General features: G+C 42.7%; 1 protein-coding gene across 1 annotated transcript in view; it reads right to left on the reverse strand.

Annotated features, from left to right (window-relative positions):
* The window catches only part of Ttc29 (tetratricopeptide repeat domain 29), a 199,983-nt gene that overhangs the window by 66,826 nt on the left and 118,117 nt on the right, over positions 1 to 15,040 (reverse strand). The window contains exon 10 of the mRNA XM_032887870.1: positions 5,976 to 6,099. Coding sequence (XP_032743761.1) covers positions 5,976 to 6,099 — 124 coding nt within the window. The remainder of the gene's footprint in view (positions 1 to 5,975; positions 6,100 to 15,040) is intronic.

The raw sequence follows: 15,040 nt of genomic DNA on the forward strand, positions 1-15,040 counted from the left end.
CCTCTGTGACAACGAAAGAGCATCTCCTTTTTCCTCCAAGCCTCCTAAAAGTCTGCACACATGGTTTTCCCTAAAGGCGGAAATTGCTTCCAGTTTGACCTATACCTGTGGAGACTCTTAAGGGTCAACTTCTATTTTTCACAGACTTAAGGTGCTTTGGGCGGGTTCCTATCTCTTTCTCTTCACCAGTTTCCCAAGTTTCTACTTCACAGCCGTGTGTGGAGCCCAGGTCGAGTTATCCACCGGTTCAGCGTAGGATTCTACAGCACAGCAAGAGATTGCCGCTCCCACAGCCTGCTCTGCACTGGGCAATCGTTTGGAAACATTCAGAGGCTCCACATACACATACAAAGCACCGATGAAAACGAACGTTAAGCTCCTGACGTGGTCATTCAACAACTGCCACGCACTAAGAGACCCACACTATGTAAACATGTATAAAACCAAATAAACAGAGGGTCTGGGGAACACTCAGTGGATAAAGTACTTGTGTTGCGAACAAGAGGCCTGGAGTCTGAGTTCCTGGCACCTAGAGAAAAGCTACAGCCTGTTTGTAATCCCAGTACCATAGCGTGGAGGCAGGCGTTCCCCAGAAAAGGCTGGTTGGTAGAATAATCAGATTGTCCAAGCTCCAGGGCCTGGCAGAGACTACACTTCAGTAAACCATGTGAGAGAGACTGAGAAAAACACAGGACTTCAACCTCTGGCCTCCACATGCATACACACTCCCACACTAAAAGGAGATGTTTAAACCATGATTAAACACTCCTTTCAAAAGAAACCTTTATAAGGAACACCGTTTTGCAATAAAGATTTTAAGCCATATTCCCATACCTTGTAAAAGCAATGGGAATTAGAACCACCATGAATGTGTCTTCACCCTCCACGCCAGCACAGACGGAAGCAGCTTCAACTCCATAGCCCTCCGTGCCATTTTGATGAGCAGTCGTAAGGAGGTCTTTGCCAAGGTGAGGAGTAGCTACTCTCAAATGCAGCATGTGTCACGCTGTAGCTCCTGTGTCCACAGGGCAGACTGGGTGGACCCCCTATTTAACTGTCCCTTCTGCCAAACTTGCTGACTGATGGGGAGCCCTTTTTATTGTGTAAGTAATAATTGCTTGTTGCTGTAAGCGATTCAGTCTTTCATTATTATCGTAAAACGGGATTTATAATGAGCGAAGATTTGATTAAAACCATGTCAAAGGTTGCATCTGTGTTCCAATTATGTATGATTGAGAACCATAACAAATATTAAGGATGCTGAAGACACAGATTATCTTGATAGATTCCAGTGAGATTCGATACAGGAAAAGCCACAATTCTGCAACTGATACCCTTAAAAAGCAAATGACGTGAGGTTGAGGCGTCTAATTGCTCCTGCCATATTTCTGAGCCTTGGGCTGTTTATTGATTTCAGATGAGAGTTTGAATTTGGAAAAACCAAGGACTATAAATTAAATGGCCATATATTTAAACTTCCAGGATTTTTCAAAGCATTGTGCATTCATTTTCTCAGACACGAGACAACCACTGTGGGTGAGCTTTGGTGGCAGCCCCCGATGCTCAGCAGCAAGAGGAGGAGGGGAAGGAAGCATAAAGCCTGAAGGGCTGACGGGGCCATGTTTAACCCAAGTGCTTGTGGTCGCTAAAGCAGGGTTCCCCTTAGGTAGCTGTCCTCACTTCAAACTGGGCCTTGTATCCCACCTTTGGATGCACAAACAGCTGTTATGAACCTCTACCAATGAAGAATCCTCTAAAACACTGCCAAGCACATGTAATATTCATTCTTTTCAGATGTTAGCATTCTTAAAAACATACCTTTGGGAATGAGTTTGCCTTAATGTCTACTATATTTCCAGATTCTTAAGTCTTTGAAAAAGCTTACTATGTAAATTTAGTCTCCTCTAAAACTGTACAACCGTCTAAAGTTCATCTTTGTTTTCATGGCATCTCTATTATAAATGTCTAATGATTCTAGAAGTCAGTTCTGACAATCTTAAATATAAGCTTAGGGTTGTGCTGCAAATTCTAGAGGTACCAGTGCATTCATGAAAGGAGAACTGCAAGAAATGCTCTGAAAATCCCTGACAATTCCAGAGTTCCGTCTCAGTGACATCATAGACCTGGAAACAAAGCCTATCATAGAATTCTCATGCATTATTCTGTTTCCTACCAGATCCTCCTCCTCGTTTAAAAAGTCACCTGCCCAGTAAGCAAACTCAAAATAAATGAGTGTTTTCTCAGTAGTCAGGGCAACATCCTCTCTCTCTCTCTCTCTCTCTCTCTCTCTCTCTCTCTCTCTCTCTCTCTCTCTCTCTCTCTGTCTGTCTCTGTGTCTCTCTCTCTGTCTCTGTGTCTCTCTCTCTGTGTGTATGTGTGGTGTTCCTATGTAACTGGGCTTGCATACATGTGGAGTTGAAAGAACAAGTTTGAGGATCAATTGTTTTCTCCCACCTTGGTTTGGAGGATTGAACCCAGGTTCTCAGCTCGTGAGGAAGTGCTTTGGCCTGTTAAGCCATCTCACTGACTCTTTTCTGCTGCTAATTTAACATAGGAACTACTGTTCTTTTAACTGTGATTATTTTTAGATCTTATGGAGGAGTGAGAAATCTTATAAGGGCAGATACTTGATTATGTCCCCAAAATTCTCTCACTTGGCCACTTTATATTAATTATATATTTTCAATTAACATTCCATCAAAAGATCACATATAGAGAGTGGCATGGGCGGCCCATTCTCCCTGATTATGTAATAAAATATTAACTAAGGAAAGAGTAATATTATTTATTGATTTTATTATATCAATTTTTTTGAGACAGGGTTTATCTGCGTAGACCTGTCTGTCCTGGAACTCACTCTGTAGACCAGGCTGGCCTCAAACTCACAGAGATCCACCTGCCTCTGCCTCTTGAGTGCTGAGATTGAAATCGTGTATCACTATGATAAAGACTATTTTTAAGATGCACTAATTTAAATTATGAAAGCAAGACCATAATCACAGAATATGCCAATTATAGTGCTTTTCAAATAACAGTTTTGCCTCACAACTTCTGTCTTACAACATTATATTTTGGAACTTGTTGCTAATAACATCATTAAAGATGTTATTTTAATTGAGAAGTGAGAGAACTCTTTCTCAAGTGGTCTGATCTTAGATTGGGCAATAAAACAGTAACTGTAGAAGGGGTCTCACCTCTTGTGATATATCACGAATGTCCAGAATCCTCCAAGTTTTATAATGGTGATAAATTGATATAAGTTAGCTTTTAGTATAAAACTCTTCTTTGAGCATCAAAATGTCAGATAATAAATCACAGTTGTGACATCAAAAACACTTGGCAAGACTTGAGAACATGAAGTTATTACTCCTGTTTGTCTCATAGTCCCTGTCTTTCTGACACGGGAGGAACAGGCGGACACTTGGCATTTGTGCCATATGGCATCTCAGTGTTTAGTGTTTGGTGGATGGTAAAGTCACAGCATTCATAATCTCTGATATTTCTGAAGACCAATACTTTAAAAGAGTCTGTTGGTGTCTTTTGATTCAGTGTGTCAGTTCAGCTATGGGGAGGATGCAGTCCCCTCTTTGATGAATCTTGGCATCCCTGCCCACCACTACTTTGTCCTGAAAAATAGACTAAAGCTCAATGTGGAGGTCAACAGAGAAGTGGCAGAGGCAGCGGATGAGACATGATGAGACAGAGGAAGGTCCTGGGGGATGGACATGGAGTGCAGACAGTGGAAAAGCAAAGTGGGAGACAGAGGGAGCAGAGCCAGGCAAAGATGACAGTCCTGAAGGAGGAGGCAGGATAGCAGGGGAAAGATGAAGGGGGCGGGAATGGAGAGGACAGGAGGCCTTAAAAGCTCCTTCCACAGGATTTCCACAGCGGTCTCTGGGCAACAAAAAAAAAATGGTGTTATGGTCAGCACATTGGCTACTTCTGGTGTCTTTGTGCTGTGAAAAACCCATTCTGAATTGCCCTTTAGAATCGCTGCTGTGATGGTGGCTTCTTCTGGGGAAGGCAGAGGAACTAGGGGAGCAACAGTGGACTGAGAGAAATAAGAGGACATGACTGCTCGTAGGAATTATTCCCAAAACAGAAAAACCAAAAAATGACTTTCAAACTCATTTCCCTAAAACACAGTATAGTGGTTAAAGTGTGGGTTGGACTGTTACGAGGGCTTTGAGTCTGGAGGACTTGAAGTGAGTTGCACTCTCGGGGGATCTGTAACAGGGAACTGGTATGATTGTGAGCAGTCATAGCGACACTCACCACACTTCTCCTGCTAGACTCCTACAATCCAACTTGCTCTCCTTACTAACTCAGTTCCCTTTTCCCTCAGTATTTACATTGTGTACAGTGTATGCTTGTGTTCACATGGGTTGAGCACCTGTGCATGGATGTGTATGAACATATGTGTGGAGGCCAGAGAGCAACATCTAGTTTCTCTTGTGACCACTTTCCACATTTTTGTTTTGAGGCAGGGTCTCTCTTACTGAACCTGGGGCTCACTGACTTTGCTCGGAAGATGAGCCCCAGTGACCCACCCATTACTGAGGTTTTAGTCATGTGCTACCTAAGTTTTTTTTTTGAACATGGTGTGGGGGATCTGAAATCAGGTCTCTATGCTTGCAAAACAGACACTTTAATGACTTAGTCCATTATTTATTTATTTATCATGTGTGTATGTGTTTGTCTGTGTGTATGTGTATGTGTGGTATATATATGTGTGTGTGTGTGCATGTGTGTACATGTATGTGTATGGTGTATATGTGTGTGTGTGTGTGTGCCAGTGTGCATGTATGGTGTGTGTATGGTGTGTACATGTGTGTGCATGGGTATGTATGTGTGTCTCTGAGTGTGTGTGTATGTGTGTGTGCGTGTGACTATGTGAGTTTATGTGTATCACCTATATTCAGATGCCTGCAAAGGCCAGAAGATGGTGTCAGATCCCATGGAGCTGGAGTTATAAGTACTTGTGTGCTGGGAAGCGAGCTTCTTTTGCAAGAGCAGCAAGGACTCTTACCCTTTGAGCTATCTTTCAAGCCCCCTAGTGCTGATTTTCTTAAATTAACATTTTAGTTGCTATATAAAATAATGGCTTTCATCATGACACATATACTGTCGCACCTTGTCATGTTTACTGCCCTGTGCTATCCCCTCCCCAGCCCCATGAAATGAAAAATCCTTGCAAGATGAAAAAAAAAATTCAAAGCACCTAGAAGTGTAAATAACTTGTCCCAGGTCCCAGATCTTATGAGTGAGGGAGCTGGGCTTGTCACCCAAGCGGTGGGATACCACAGTGGTGCTTTTAATCACAGAGCACTCAGATTAACACAGAGTGCATGAACACAGTTGGAGAATATAATTACCCTAAAAAATGATGGATCTGACTCATGATCAAAATAGCAATTATAACCAGAGAAACTGGCTTCTTCCATACGGTTTCTAAAGGAGACCCTGGGCAACTGAAGATATTAAAATTGATATTACAACCGGTGCGTTTACGAATCGTGGTTCCTGGGATGCTGTAAACCCCCGGTCTAAATTCCCTTTGTAATCATTCTCAGGATTTTCTTTTCTTCTCCAGTTGAGGCTTACTAAGGAGTATCCCAATTGGATTAAAAAAGAAAAAGAAAAAGAAAGAGAATTTGGACCAAGAGAGAATGTCAGAGTGAGCTGCTAAGAGTCAACAGTTTTCACAAAGTGCCTTTGAATTTATTGCATTGTTCCTCACAGTCAGTTACTTGGTACACCAAATGGCAGTGGTCACCGCTTGTCACCTGTATCCAAGACAGCTCTGAACGACAGATGGAGGAAAGAGATCTTTCTAGTTCCACTCCTTGCCTTGGGTCTGGGCTACATCCTGCAGTCTCAGGTATTTTCCACACTGACTTTTGGGATGGCGGGTTTAAACTGAGAACAGACTTCAGCCTCTGCAAGCTTTTCCACACAAAGGACACAGCACTCACCTTTTCATTGTAGATGTCACCCAGCATCGTGCACGCTTGAATCACATCCAGGTTTTTGAAGTTGTTTCTTGAAATTACGACGAACTTCTCCAGGTATTTAATTGCTTCTGTCATCTCTCCTTGGCTAGGGTAAAACAGGAAACTGTTAGTGTCCATCTCATCATTGTTGTGAAAGGAAGGGGTTTGTGTCTTACCTGTAGAGAATGGTGGGTGTTGGTCAGGATGGTGAGACTTAAAACACACACATTTCTTTTTTTTTTTTTAAAGATTTATTCATTTATTATATATAAGTACACTGCAGCTGTCTTCAGATACACCAGAAGAAGGCATCGGATCCCATTACAGATGGTTGCGAGCCACCATGTGGTTGCTGGGAATTGAACTCAGGACCTCTGGAAGAGCTGTCAGTGCTCTTAACTGCTGAGCCATCTCTCCAGCCCACACACACATTTCTTTAGACCCCACTAATCTCTGTTAAAGTATGCAATGAGCTAAAACACAGTTAATTTTAAGGTAATTTTTTGAATTCTAAGTACAGTAACTCCTCCTCCTCTTCCCCACTCCAACTTCTCCCATGTCCCCTCCACTCCCTCTGAAAATTCATATCCTCTTCCTCTTTAATTATCATTAGACACACACACACACACACACACACACGCACATGCACATGCAGAAGCACAAGCACGCACACATGAATACACACAGAAACACTTGGGCATGCACACACATGCACACATACATGTGCACACCCATGCACACATATATGTGCACACATACATATGCACACATGCACATGCACATGCATAAGCACAGGCACACACACATGAATACACATGGAAACGCTTGTGCTTGTACACACACATGCACACATACATGTGTACACACATACACACATATATGTGCACACACACATATGCACACATGTACATACATATATAGCCTGCTGTGCCCATTTAATGATGCTCATATGTATCTTTTTTTAGGGTTGACCACTTAAGATTGGTTAACTAACCTATCTAGGGGCTTGTCCCTGGAGAAGGCTGATTCTCCCTCTCAGCAGCCTGCAGCTCTTCGTTTAGGGTGAGGCCTTGGAAGCTTTCTCTCCCATCCATGTCAGCATGTTAGCTGGTACTGTCACTCTTCAAGTCTTTCTTAAGTGGTCATAATGTCAAGATTACATGGGTGTAGCTTCCTTGTCATTTATGGAAGACACAACCTTATAGTAGACATCCTGATCCTGAGCCTTTCCAACCTCTCTTCGATGATGCTGAGCCTTAGGTGCAGATGTGTTGAAAACTCAAACTTGTAAAGCCTTAAGGGTGGTTGGCATGAATGTGAAATGGCACCACGGCTTTAGAAAACCAACAGTTCCTCAAATGCTGTAACACAGAATTAATGCATGATCCAGAAATCTGACTCCAAGATAATGCAATCAAGAGAAACAGTGATGTGTCCACACAAAAACCCACACATTGATGTTAGAGCAGCATTTTGAATAATAGCCAGTAAGTAGACAGTACTGAAAAGTTCATCAATTAGATAATGACTCGGGACATGGTATGTCCATATAGTGGAATATTACTCTGCCATGAAGATGAAGCACCAATACATGATAAACCAAGTAAAACTTGAAAATACTACATGAAAAGAGTTAGACTCAGAAGATTATATATTGTGTATTCATTTTATACCGTGTGAAGAATGGACAAATCAACAAAGACAGAAAGTAGGCTAGTGGCTGCCAGAATCTGAGGGAGGAAGATGAGTAACTAATGACCCATACAGGATTTCCTTAAAGAATAATGGAGAGTTCCTGAAACAGAAGGTAGTCATAGCTACCCAATTCTGTGCATGTATCACAACCACTGGTTTGTGGGATTTAAAAGAAGAATTAGTATAGTTTTATGAACTGTCTCAATAAATTTTTTTTTTAAGAACTTCTAAAAAGTGAAAATGCTAGATGTACCCTCCTTTAATTCCCAGAACTTGGGAGGATCTCTGTGATTTGAGGCTAGCCTTGCCTACACAGTAAGTTCTAAGTAAGGCCACACAGTGTTACATAGTGAGTGACATAGTGAGTGAATGGGTGGGTGAGTCAGCCTCTCTCTCTCTCTCTCTCTCTCTCTCTCTCTCTCTCTCTCTCTCTCTCTCTCCCCCTTCCTCCTCCCCCTCCCCCATGCCCCCACCACAGAGTAAATATTGTTTTGTAAGTGTCTTTTGGCAGCAATATTTCAGGCATCACTAAAGCAGCAGGTTTATATTCTAGCAAAATGCTTAAGGAGACCCACAACTTCCAGCCAAGTCCACAGCATAGGGTAGTCACTCACACACTTTTGCAGGCAGGCATGGCTGAAGGTTGGATAGAGGAAAGACAGAGTCCACAGGAGACCTGAGCATCAAAGAAAACCAGTCATGTGGATGTTTGGAGTTCACGACTAGTTTTAGTGAGGGACTTAATGAGATAAGGATGTAGCTCAACTGGTAGGGTGTCTGTCTGGTGAGATCAAAGTTCTGGGTTGGATCTCTAGCCTCACACCAACCATGTGCCATCCTAGTACTGGGGAAGTAGACATGGGGGTGGGGGCATCAGAAGTTCAAGGTCATCCTTGTGAGTTACAGGGGGTCATCAGAAGTTCAAGGTCATCCTTGGGCTACAGGCTGGCCCGAGATACATGGAGCAATGTCTTACAAGCAAGCAGGCAAACTCTGAACTTTAACAGTCTAGCGGATGTCTTATAACAGAAGGGCTTCTCTGTCAGCTTGGTGGGCTAAATGTAAAGCCATATGCGGCTTGAGCTGTGACAGTCACTATGAATGACACAAAATAGCTAGAATCCTGCAGTGCCTTGATTTGACAGTCTGTGTATGAGCAAGACTGGTAGTGGAAGGGTAAATTTGCTCTTAAAAGGCAATTAGAGGGAATTTAAAGTCAAATCTCATGAGCACAATCCTAACCGAGTATTCATAGAGGTCATAAACTGTAACGCACACCGAGGGGCTGCCCTTGCATGTTGAACTGTAGACAACGGAAGCGCAGTACACTGTCTAACTCACGGGCCATTGCCTCCTCCTCCACCCCCACCTAGGTCTTGCACACACAGTGAGGGGGCACTACCGTGAATGATCCTAGATTTCCCCACCCAGGCCTTGCATAATGATCCCAGATTCGTTCTCCAGATGTTTGTCCTTCTCATTCACTGTCCTGCATATCCCGACAATCTCTGCTCTCTCCTTTCGCCTACATAGGTCTTTTGCTTCTGACCTCACCCTGACACTGAGCCCAGGCAGGGCTCTCTCTCTCTCTCTCTCTCTCTCTCTCTCTCTCTCTCTCTCTCTCTCTCTCTCTCTCTCTCTGCCCCCCGCCCCCGGAGTTCCATGCAGCGTCTTGCTCCCCCGACAATGCGTGGCTGTCCTGGGTGTATCTGTAACAGCACATGGTGTGACCCGTTGTGCACCAGTGTTTGGCGGATCTGTCCTGCTTGGGTGTCCTTTGCTTGCCTCTGGACTTCAGACCTGCCTTTCCTGTTTCCAGCTACTCTTATCCTACAAAGGAGGCAGGCCCCTTCCAGTGTCAGTCTCAGGGCAGCAGCACCTGCTGAGAAGGCAGATGATGTTTATGGGAGCTCATTAGGGAATTCTGTCATAACATAGAGGGAAAAATGTTCATTAAATAAATGAGTGAATTTTGCCCCACGGTAGGATTATATGTAGAGATTTTTTTCCTTCCTTCTTTTTTCCTTTCCTTCCATTTTTTAATCTGTTTTCCTTTTCTTTTTTTATTCTCTCCCTTTTAAAAATGCTCTTTTCTAAGTATGACTTCATTTTCCCTCTTTAAAATGACTAAGTAGACCTCCAAATGTGCAATGGAGTGCTGCTATTGGGGTGATTCAAAAGAATAGGGAACAAGGCTACCGTAGAAGCCTTGCTGTGAGTGCCTGTTTGCAACAGGCCGCAGGAGGGAAAGGCTCTCGTCCTGCAGGAGCTTGCCAGCTCTGGACAGTTTATTTTCATTGGTCAGTGTGTTGCTAAAGCAGCCAGATGATATTAAAGCCAGGGGGCATCCGTTAGGAGCCAGGCCACAGGCACACTTGGTATAGGTCCTCTTTGTGTTCCTCTTTTGTTCTTTTAGATGAGGAATTTTGATAATATTAAACTTCTAGACCTAGGGAAAACTCCCACTTCTTCATCTGTAACATGATCGTGAAAGCTCAGATGTGAAAGTTGTGTAAATGAGCAGTTGGGTATGTGGCAGGATCTGGCAGCGACCGTCGGCAACGTAACAAGTTACTGTCCATGGCCCTGCTGGAGACTACCATGAGAGACAAACCCAGTGTCGCTAAGTGTCCACGGTGACAATGCCCACTACACAATAAAGTAGTGAATGCTCAGCCCAATAGACGCATGAAGCCCTGGCTGTTAGAGCCGATTGAATACATTCTTCCCTCTTGTTGATAAACCAGTGCTCACAGGGCAGAGATAAGATGGGATTTCATGCTCCCCAAAGTTGCAATTCCTGCCTTTCGTGACTCCATATGTCTCCTTTTTTCATACCAGAATCACGAATCATCTTCCGGACTGGGGGATGGGTCGATTTTCTAGAAAACTCATGCTGTTTATGGAATATGCATTAAAGTATAAAGAGAGGCTATTTTAACTCAAACGTTTGTCTGCGTGTATGTTCTCAGGGAAGACCATTTGGGATTGGATAGCCAACCAATCTGTGTGCTTTTCCCCGGGGAAGAATATTTCTTCGGATCTCAGCGTTTTTTAGTTGCTTGTGGTTCTTCGTCTGGGATTGCTACACTACACGAACTGAGCAGGTTGCATTGTGTTTAGGAATATGGATGTACAGGCACACGCACACACACAGATATGCAGTCACAATTAAAGACAGAGCGGGGGTGGGTGGTACATGGGAGGGTCTGGAAAGAGGAAAGAGAAGGGGAAAATGATGTAATTATTATATTATAACTGCAAGTTTTTAAAAAGGTATTTAACAAATTAACCGTCTACAAAAACTAAGGTGAATTGGAAAAATATTTATAAGTCAAACAAACATAAAGTATATAAGCCAATAAAATACAAATTTATAATAGTAAATATAGAGTATAATAATAATAATATTTCTATGTCTGAGACTATTTCAGCACACGATGTTAACTCCTCAAGCTCGTTGGCGCACTATGACATCGCAATAGAGAAGGAGACATCTTTACTTTAAAAACCGTAGGAAAATTCACTGCTGCCATTTATCTAAACTAGATCAGTAGAGCTTATGTATGTTTAATGTTCCTTAAAAACTGGGTATGCTTTTGGATAGAAGTACAGTTTAGATTAGGCTTGGCCAGTTGAGGATAGTTAAATCATATTGTACTCAAACGGCAGTCCAAAAACAAGTGTAGTGGGAAAAACACAACATAGTATAAATATAGTGATTACTGGGCATTTAGAACTTCTTTCTCTCCAGACCGCCACGAGCAATGATTTCCCAAACCCGCAGAATCATCCTGGACTTTGTTCCAAAGCAGTGGCAGCGAAGGTCCTCTGGGTGCAAGTTATACTCTCCACTCAGCGAGTGTGCAGCCCCACATCGAGGCCACCCGTCCAGCTACGGGGACATAAACAACCAGGGTGCAGAGAAAGCTTGCAAACGTGGGCGTTAACAGCAGAGTTAGGAGCGAGTCTGTCCTTGGCGCAAGGTGGGAATCAATTTCTCTTTCTAAAGAAAGGCTACAGATTATTTATATAAGTTCGAAGACAAGGTTAAAATGTTAGACACATATTAATTCCGGTTTTCCTATATGCAGTGCACAGGTGCAACTTCAACAGCAGATTATATGATATAATCATTAAATTCATTGAAGCAGACCTCAGAGAGTTAAAGACATATATTCCGAGGACCTGGACTCCTCGGTCCAAAGGATGAGAATGACACAGGGCAGAATATTTGTGTATCAAGGTGATTCCAGTTTCCAACTGGGAAAACAGGACCGTTAACACCCACGTTCCCCTGACAACTGTCCAATTATGTATACCACACTTGGCCTAGTGTTTGCTGAAGAAGTAATCAATAAAGGATGTGGTTGACTGAGCATAGATTTTGGTTGAACCAATGCATGAAAACTTAATCATTTACTCAGGGAGAAGAAATCAAGGAGAGCAGAGAGGAACGGCCACAGAGGGCTTTGTTGATTGTGCCACCAAGTTTGTGGGCCACAGATGAAAGTAATAAGGCCAATGGGACCCGCACAGGAGGGAATTCGAAAAGCCTTTCTTAATTCCGCGAATTAATAGAAATGTTTCTCATGGTCTTTTTTTTCCCGATGTCATTTTTAGCAAATTTCACTTCGAAGCCTGGATGTTTCATTTTCGAGAATATATGAAAATTACTAGGGCGTGTCGTCTCTCTCAAGCAAGGAGAAATTAATCTCTGGCTATAACAGAAAGGTAATTTTCACACTGGAAACTTTGCTGGAATTGATTTGAAGATCTCCACTGTGGAAAGTTTTCCAGGAAATCATTTAACTCAAGTGTGTGAGAAAATTTACAACGGGCATGGAATAAACCCAGAAACAGGGTGGCTGTGCCCAACTCCAATGCGGCTCTGCAGGATTCCTCCTTCTCTCCGTTCTCTGAGGGAGCTATTCTGCTTCTGTTGAAGAGCTGTGGCATCTCAACAAATGGAGTAGTTGAGTAAGTGAGAATATACAAGCATATGCATGCCATAAGGAAAATCAAGGGTTTTCCTGCTTTGTGTGCACGTGGACAACCTCTGGCTACGGTAGTAATGACAATGACGATAAATAGTATTGGTAATATCTCATATCCCCTTTCCTTTATGAATCACAACGGACTTTCAGAGTAGTGGCACAAGGCTTTTTGAGAATTGACTCTTTTCTTCACTACTCTGGCAAGTAAGGAAAAAATGACATTGCAATTTTTTTTATGCTGCTTAAGCCCTTATTCAGCAGATATTATTTTCACCAATAGCCAAAGGGTTGCTCACTATTGAAGCTTTCCTTAATAAGTCACACCAGTCTGGCTTGAGCATCGCCAAAGGGTAACTTCATATCACCAAATCCTATCCTGAGAGAACGTGGTGTGTTTCCCAAATGAAGGCTTAGTATAAATTCTTGTAAGCACTTTAGAAGCTTCCAGCTTATAGACCTCTCATGCACACTCAGCTGAGGGCCTCGGACACCACTTATCCTAGACATGGCATCCTCCTCTGTTTCCCAGAGAGATAAAATATGTTTATAGATGTAGGGCTGCCATTAGCGAAACCGTTCCAATCATGCAGGTTAGAAAAGAAGAGATTTAGGGAGATGCTAAGCTTCATACACAACCCGATTTATTTCTCAGCCACTTCGGCCATGATTTCTTCTATTTTGCCCATGTTACTTCTTGTGCGTGATACTGCTAAGCACAGAGGGAGAGTTGAGTACTGTGAATGGATTCAACATGTATGTACCAATACACGTGTGTAGACATGTTTATCAATTTCTTTAAAATGACCACGAAACATGCAAAGCTTTTGACTTTAATAGACTGGTTTAAACCAAAGATTTCCAAATAGCCAGGCTGTTGTGTAGAATGTTGTGTTTGAACGAACACTGAAGAAATGTTAACAGGACATAATTGCCCATGACCTGTGTTCCTCTGAGCCAGAGCTGCAAAATGGCAGCTCTGCCTTGGGGAGATCATGGCCTGGGACATTTTCTCGTGTGACTGCAGAAGAAGCATGCCTGTGCACTCCCGCGTTCTACAGGACATTATAGAATTAAGGATGCTTGTCTGTCTGTGCACAAATCATCACAATCTTTACTGTACTTTAGGAAAGGGTAATTTCTGTAAGTGGAATTAGTTTTGTTTGGCATAAAACAAGATGCGAATCTGTTTTTGTCTCTTTGTCTCTCTCTCCCCTCTCCTTCCCCACCTCTTTCTTCTATCTATCTATCTATCTATCTATCTATCTATCTATCTATCTATCTATCTATCTATCTATCTATTCTTTCTTCCCCCTCCCTGTGTGCATGTATGCATGACTCTGTGTGTGTGTGTGTGTATGTGTATGTTTGTGTGAATGTGTGTGTATGCATGTTTGTGTGAGTGTGTATGTTTGTGTGAGTGTGTATGTTTGTGTGTGTATGTATGTTTGTGTGAGTGTGTATGTTTGTATGTGTATGTATGCTTGTGTGTGTATGTGTGTGTATATGTTTGTGTGAGGGTGTATGTTTGTGTGTGTATGTATGTTTGTGTGTATGTTTGTGTGAGTGTGTATGTTTGTATGTGTATGTATGCTTGTGTGTATGTTTGTGTGTGTATATGTTTGTGTGAGGGTGTATGTTTGTGTGTGTATGTATGTGTGTGTGTGTCTGTGTGTGTGTGTGTCTGTGTGTCTGTGTGTGTGTCTGTCTGTGTCTGTGTCTGTGTGTATGTATGTTTGTGTGTGTGTGTGTGTGTGTGTGTGTGTGTGTGTGTCTGTGTGTGTCTACCAGAAGACAATGCTAGGAGTCTTCCCTAATTGCTCACCACATTATTTTTTTGAGACAGGGTCTCTTATGGAACTTGGAGCTCATCAATTAGACTAACTCTCCAGTAAGCCCCAGGGTTCTGCCTATCTTAACCTCCACAGTGCGGGATTACAGCATGTAGCACCATGCCTGGCCTTTATGTGGATGCTGGCAGTCTGAACTCAGGTCTTTATGCACTTTCTCAACTGGCCCATCCCCAGAGCTCTGTTTTCCATGCTGCTGAGAATATAAAAAAAAAACTGCCCTCACTCCTGAGAAGCTTCCCACGTCTCGGCCTGTCATGGACAGGTCCAGCCTTCCCACCTCAAACGTGATTATCTGTGCTTTCAAAGCTGCCACACTGTTAGGATTTTACACTGATAATCTGTCCCCTCAGCTTTGACTGGACAGATGAGGAATTTGAATTCTGAAGTACAGACTGAAATATCCCAGATGAGACATACAGTGAACCTTTGTAGATAATTTGAAGCCAACCTTTAGCATCTAGATGTTTCGAAAGCTAAAACAAAAGCCTCCAGTCACACATTTATC

The sequence above is a fragment of the Rattus rattus genome, chromosome 17 (assembly GCF_011064425.1).
Source record: "Rattus rattus isolate New Zealand chromosome 17, Rrattus_CSIRO_v1, whole genome shotgun sequence".
NCBI lineage: Eukaryota > Metazoa > Chordata > Mammalia > Rodentia > Muridae > Rattus > Rattus rattus.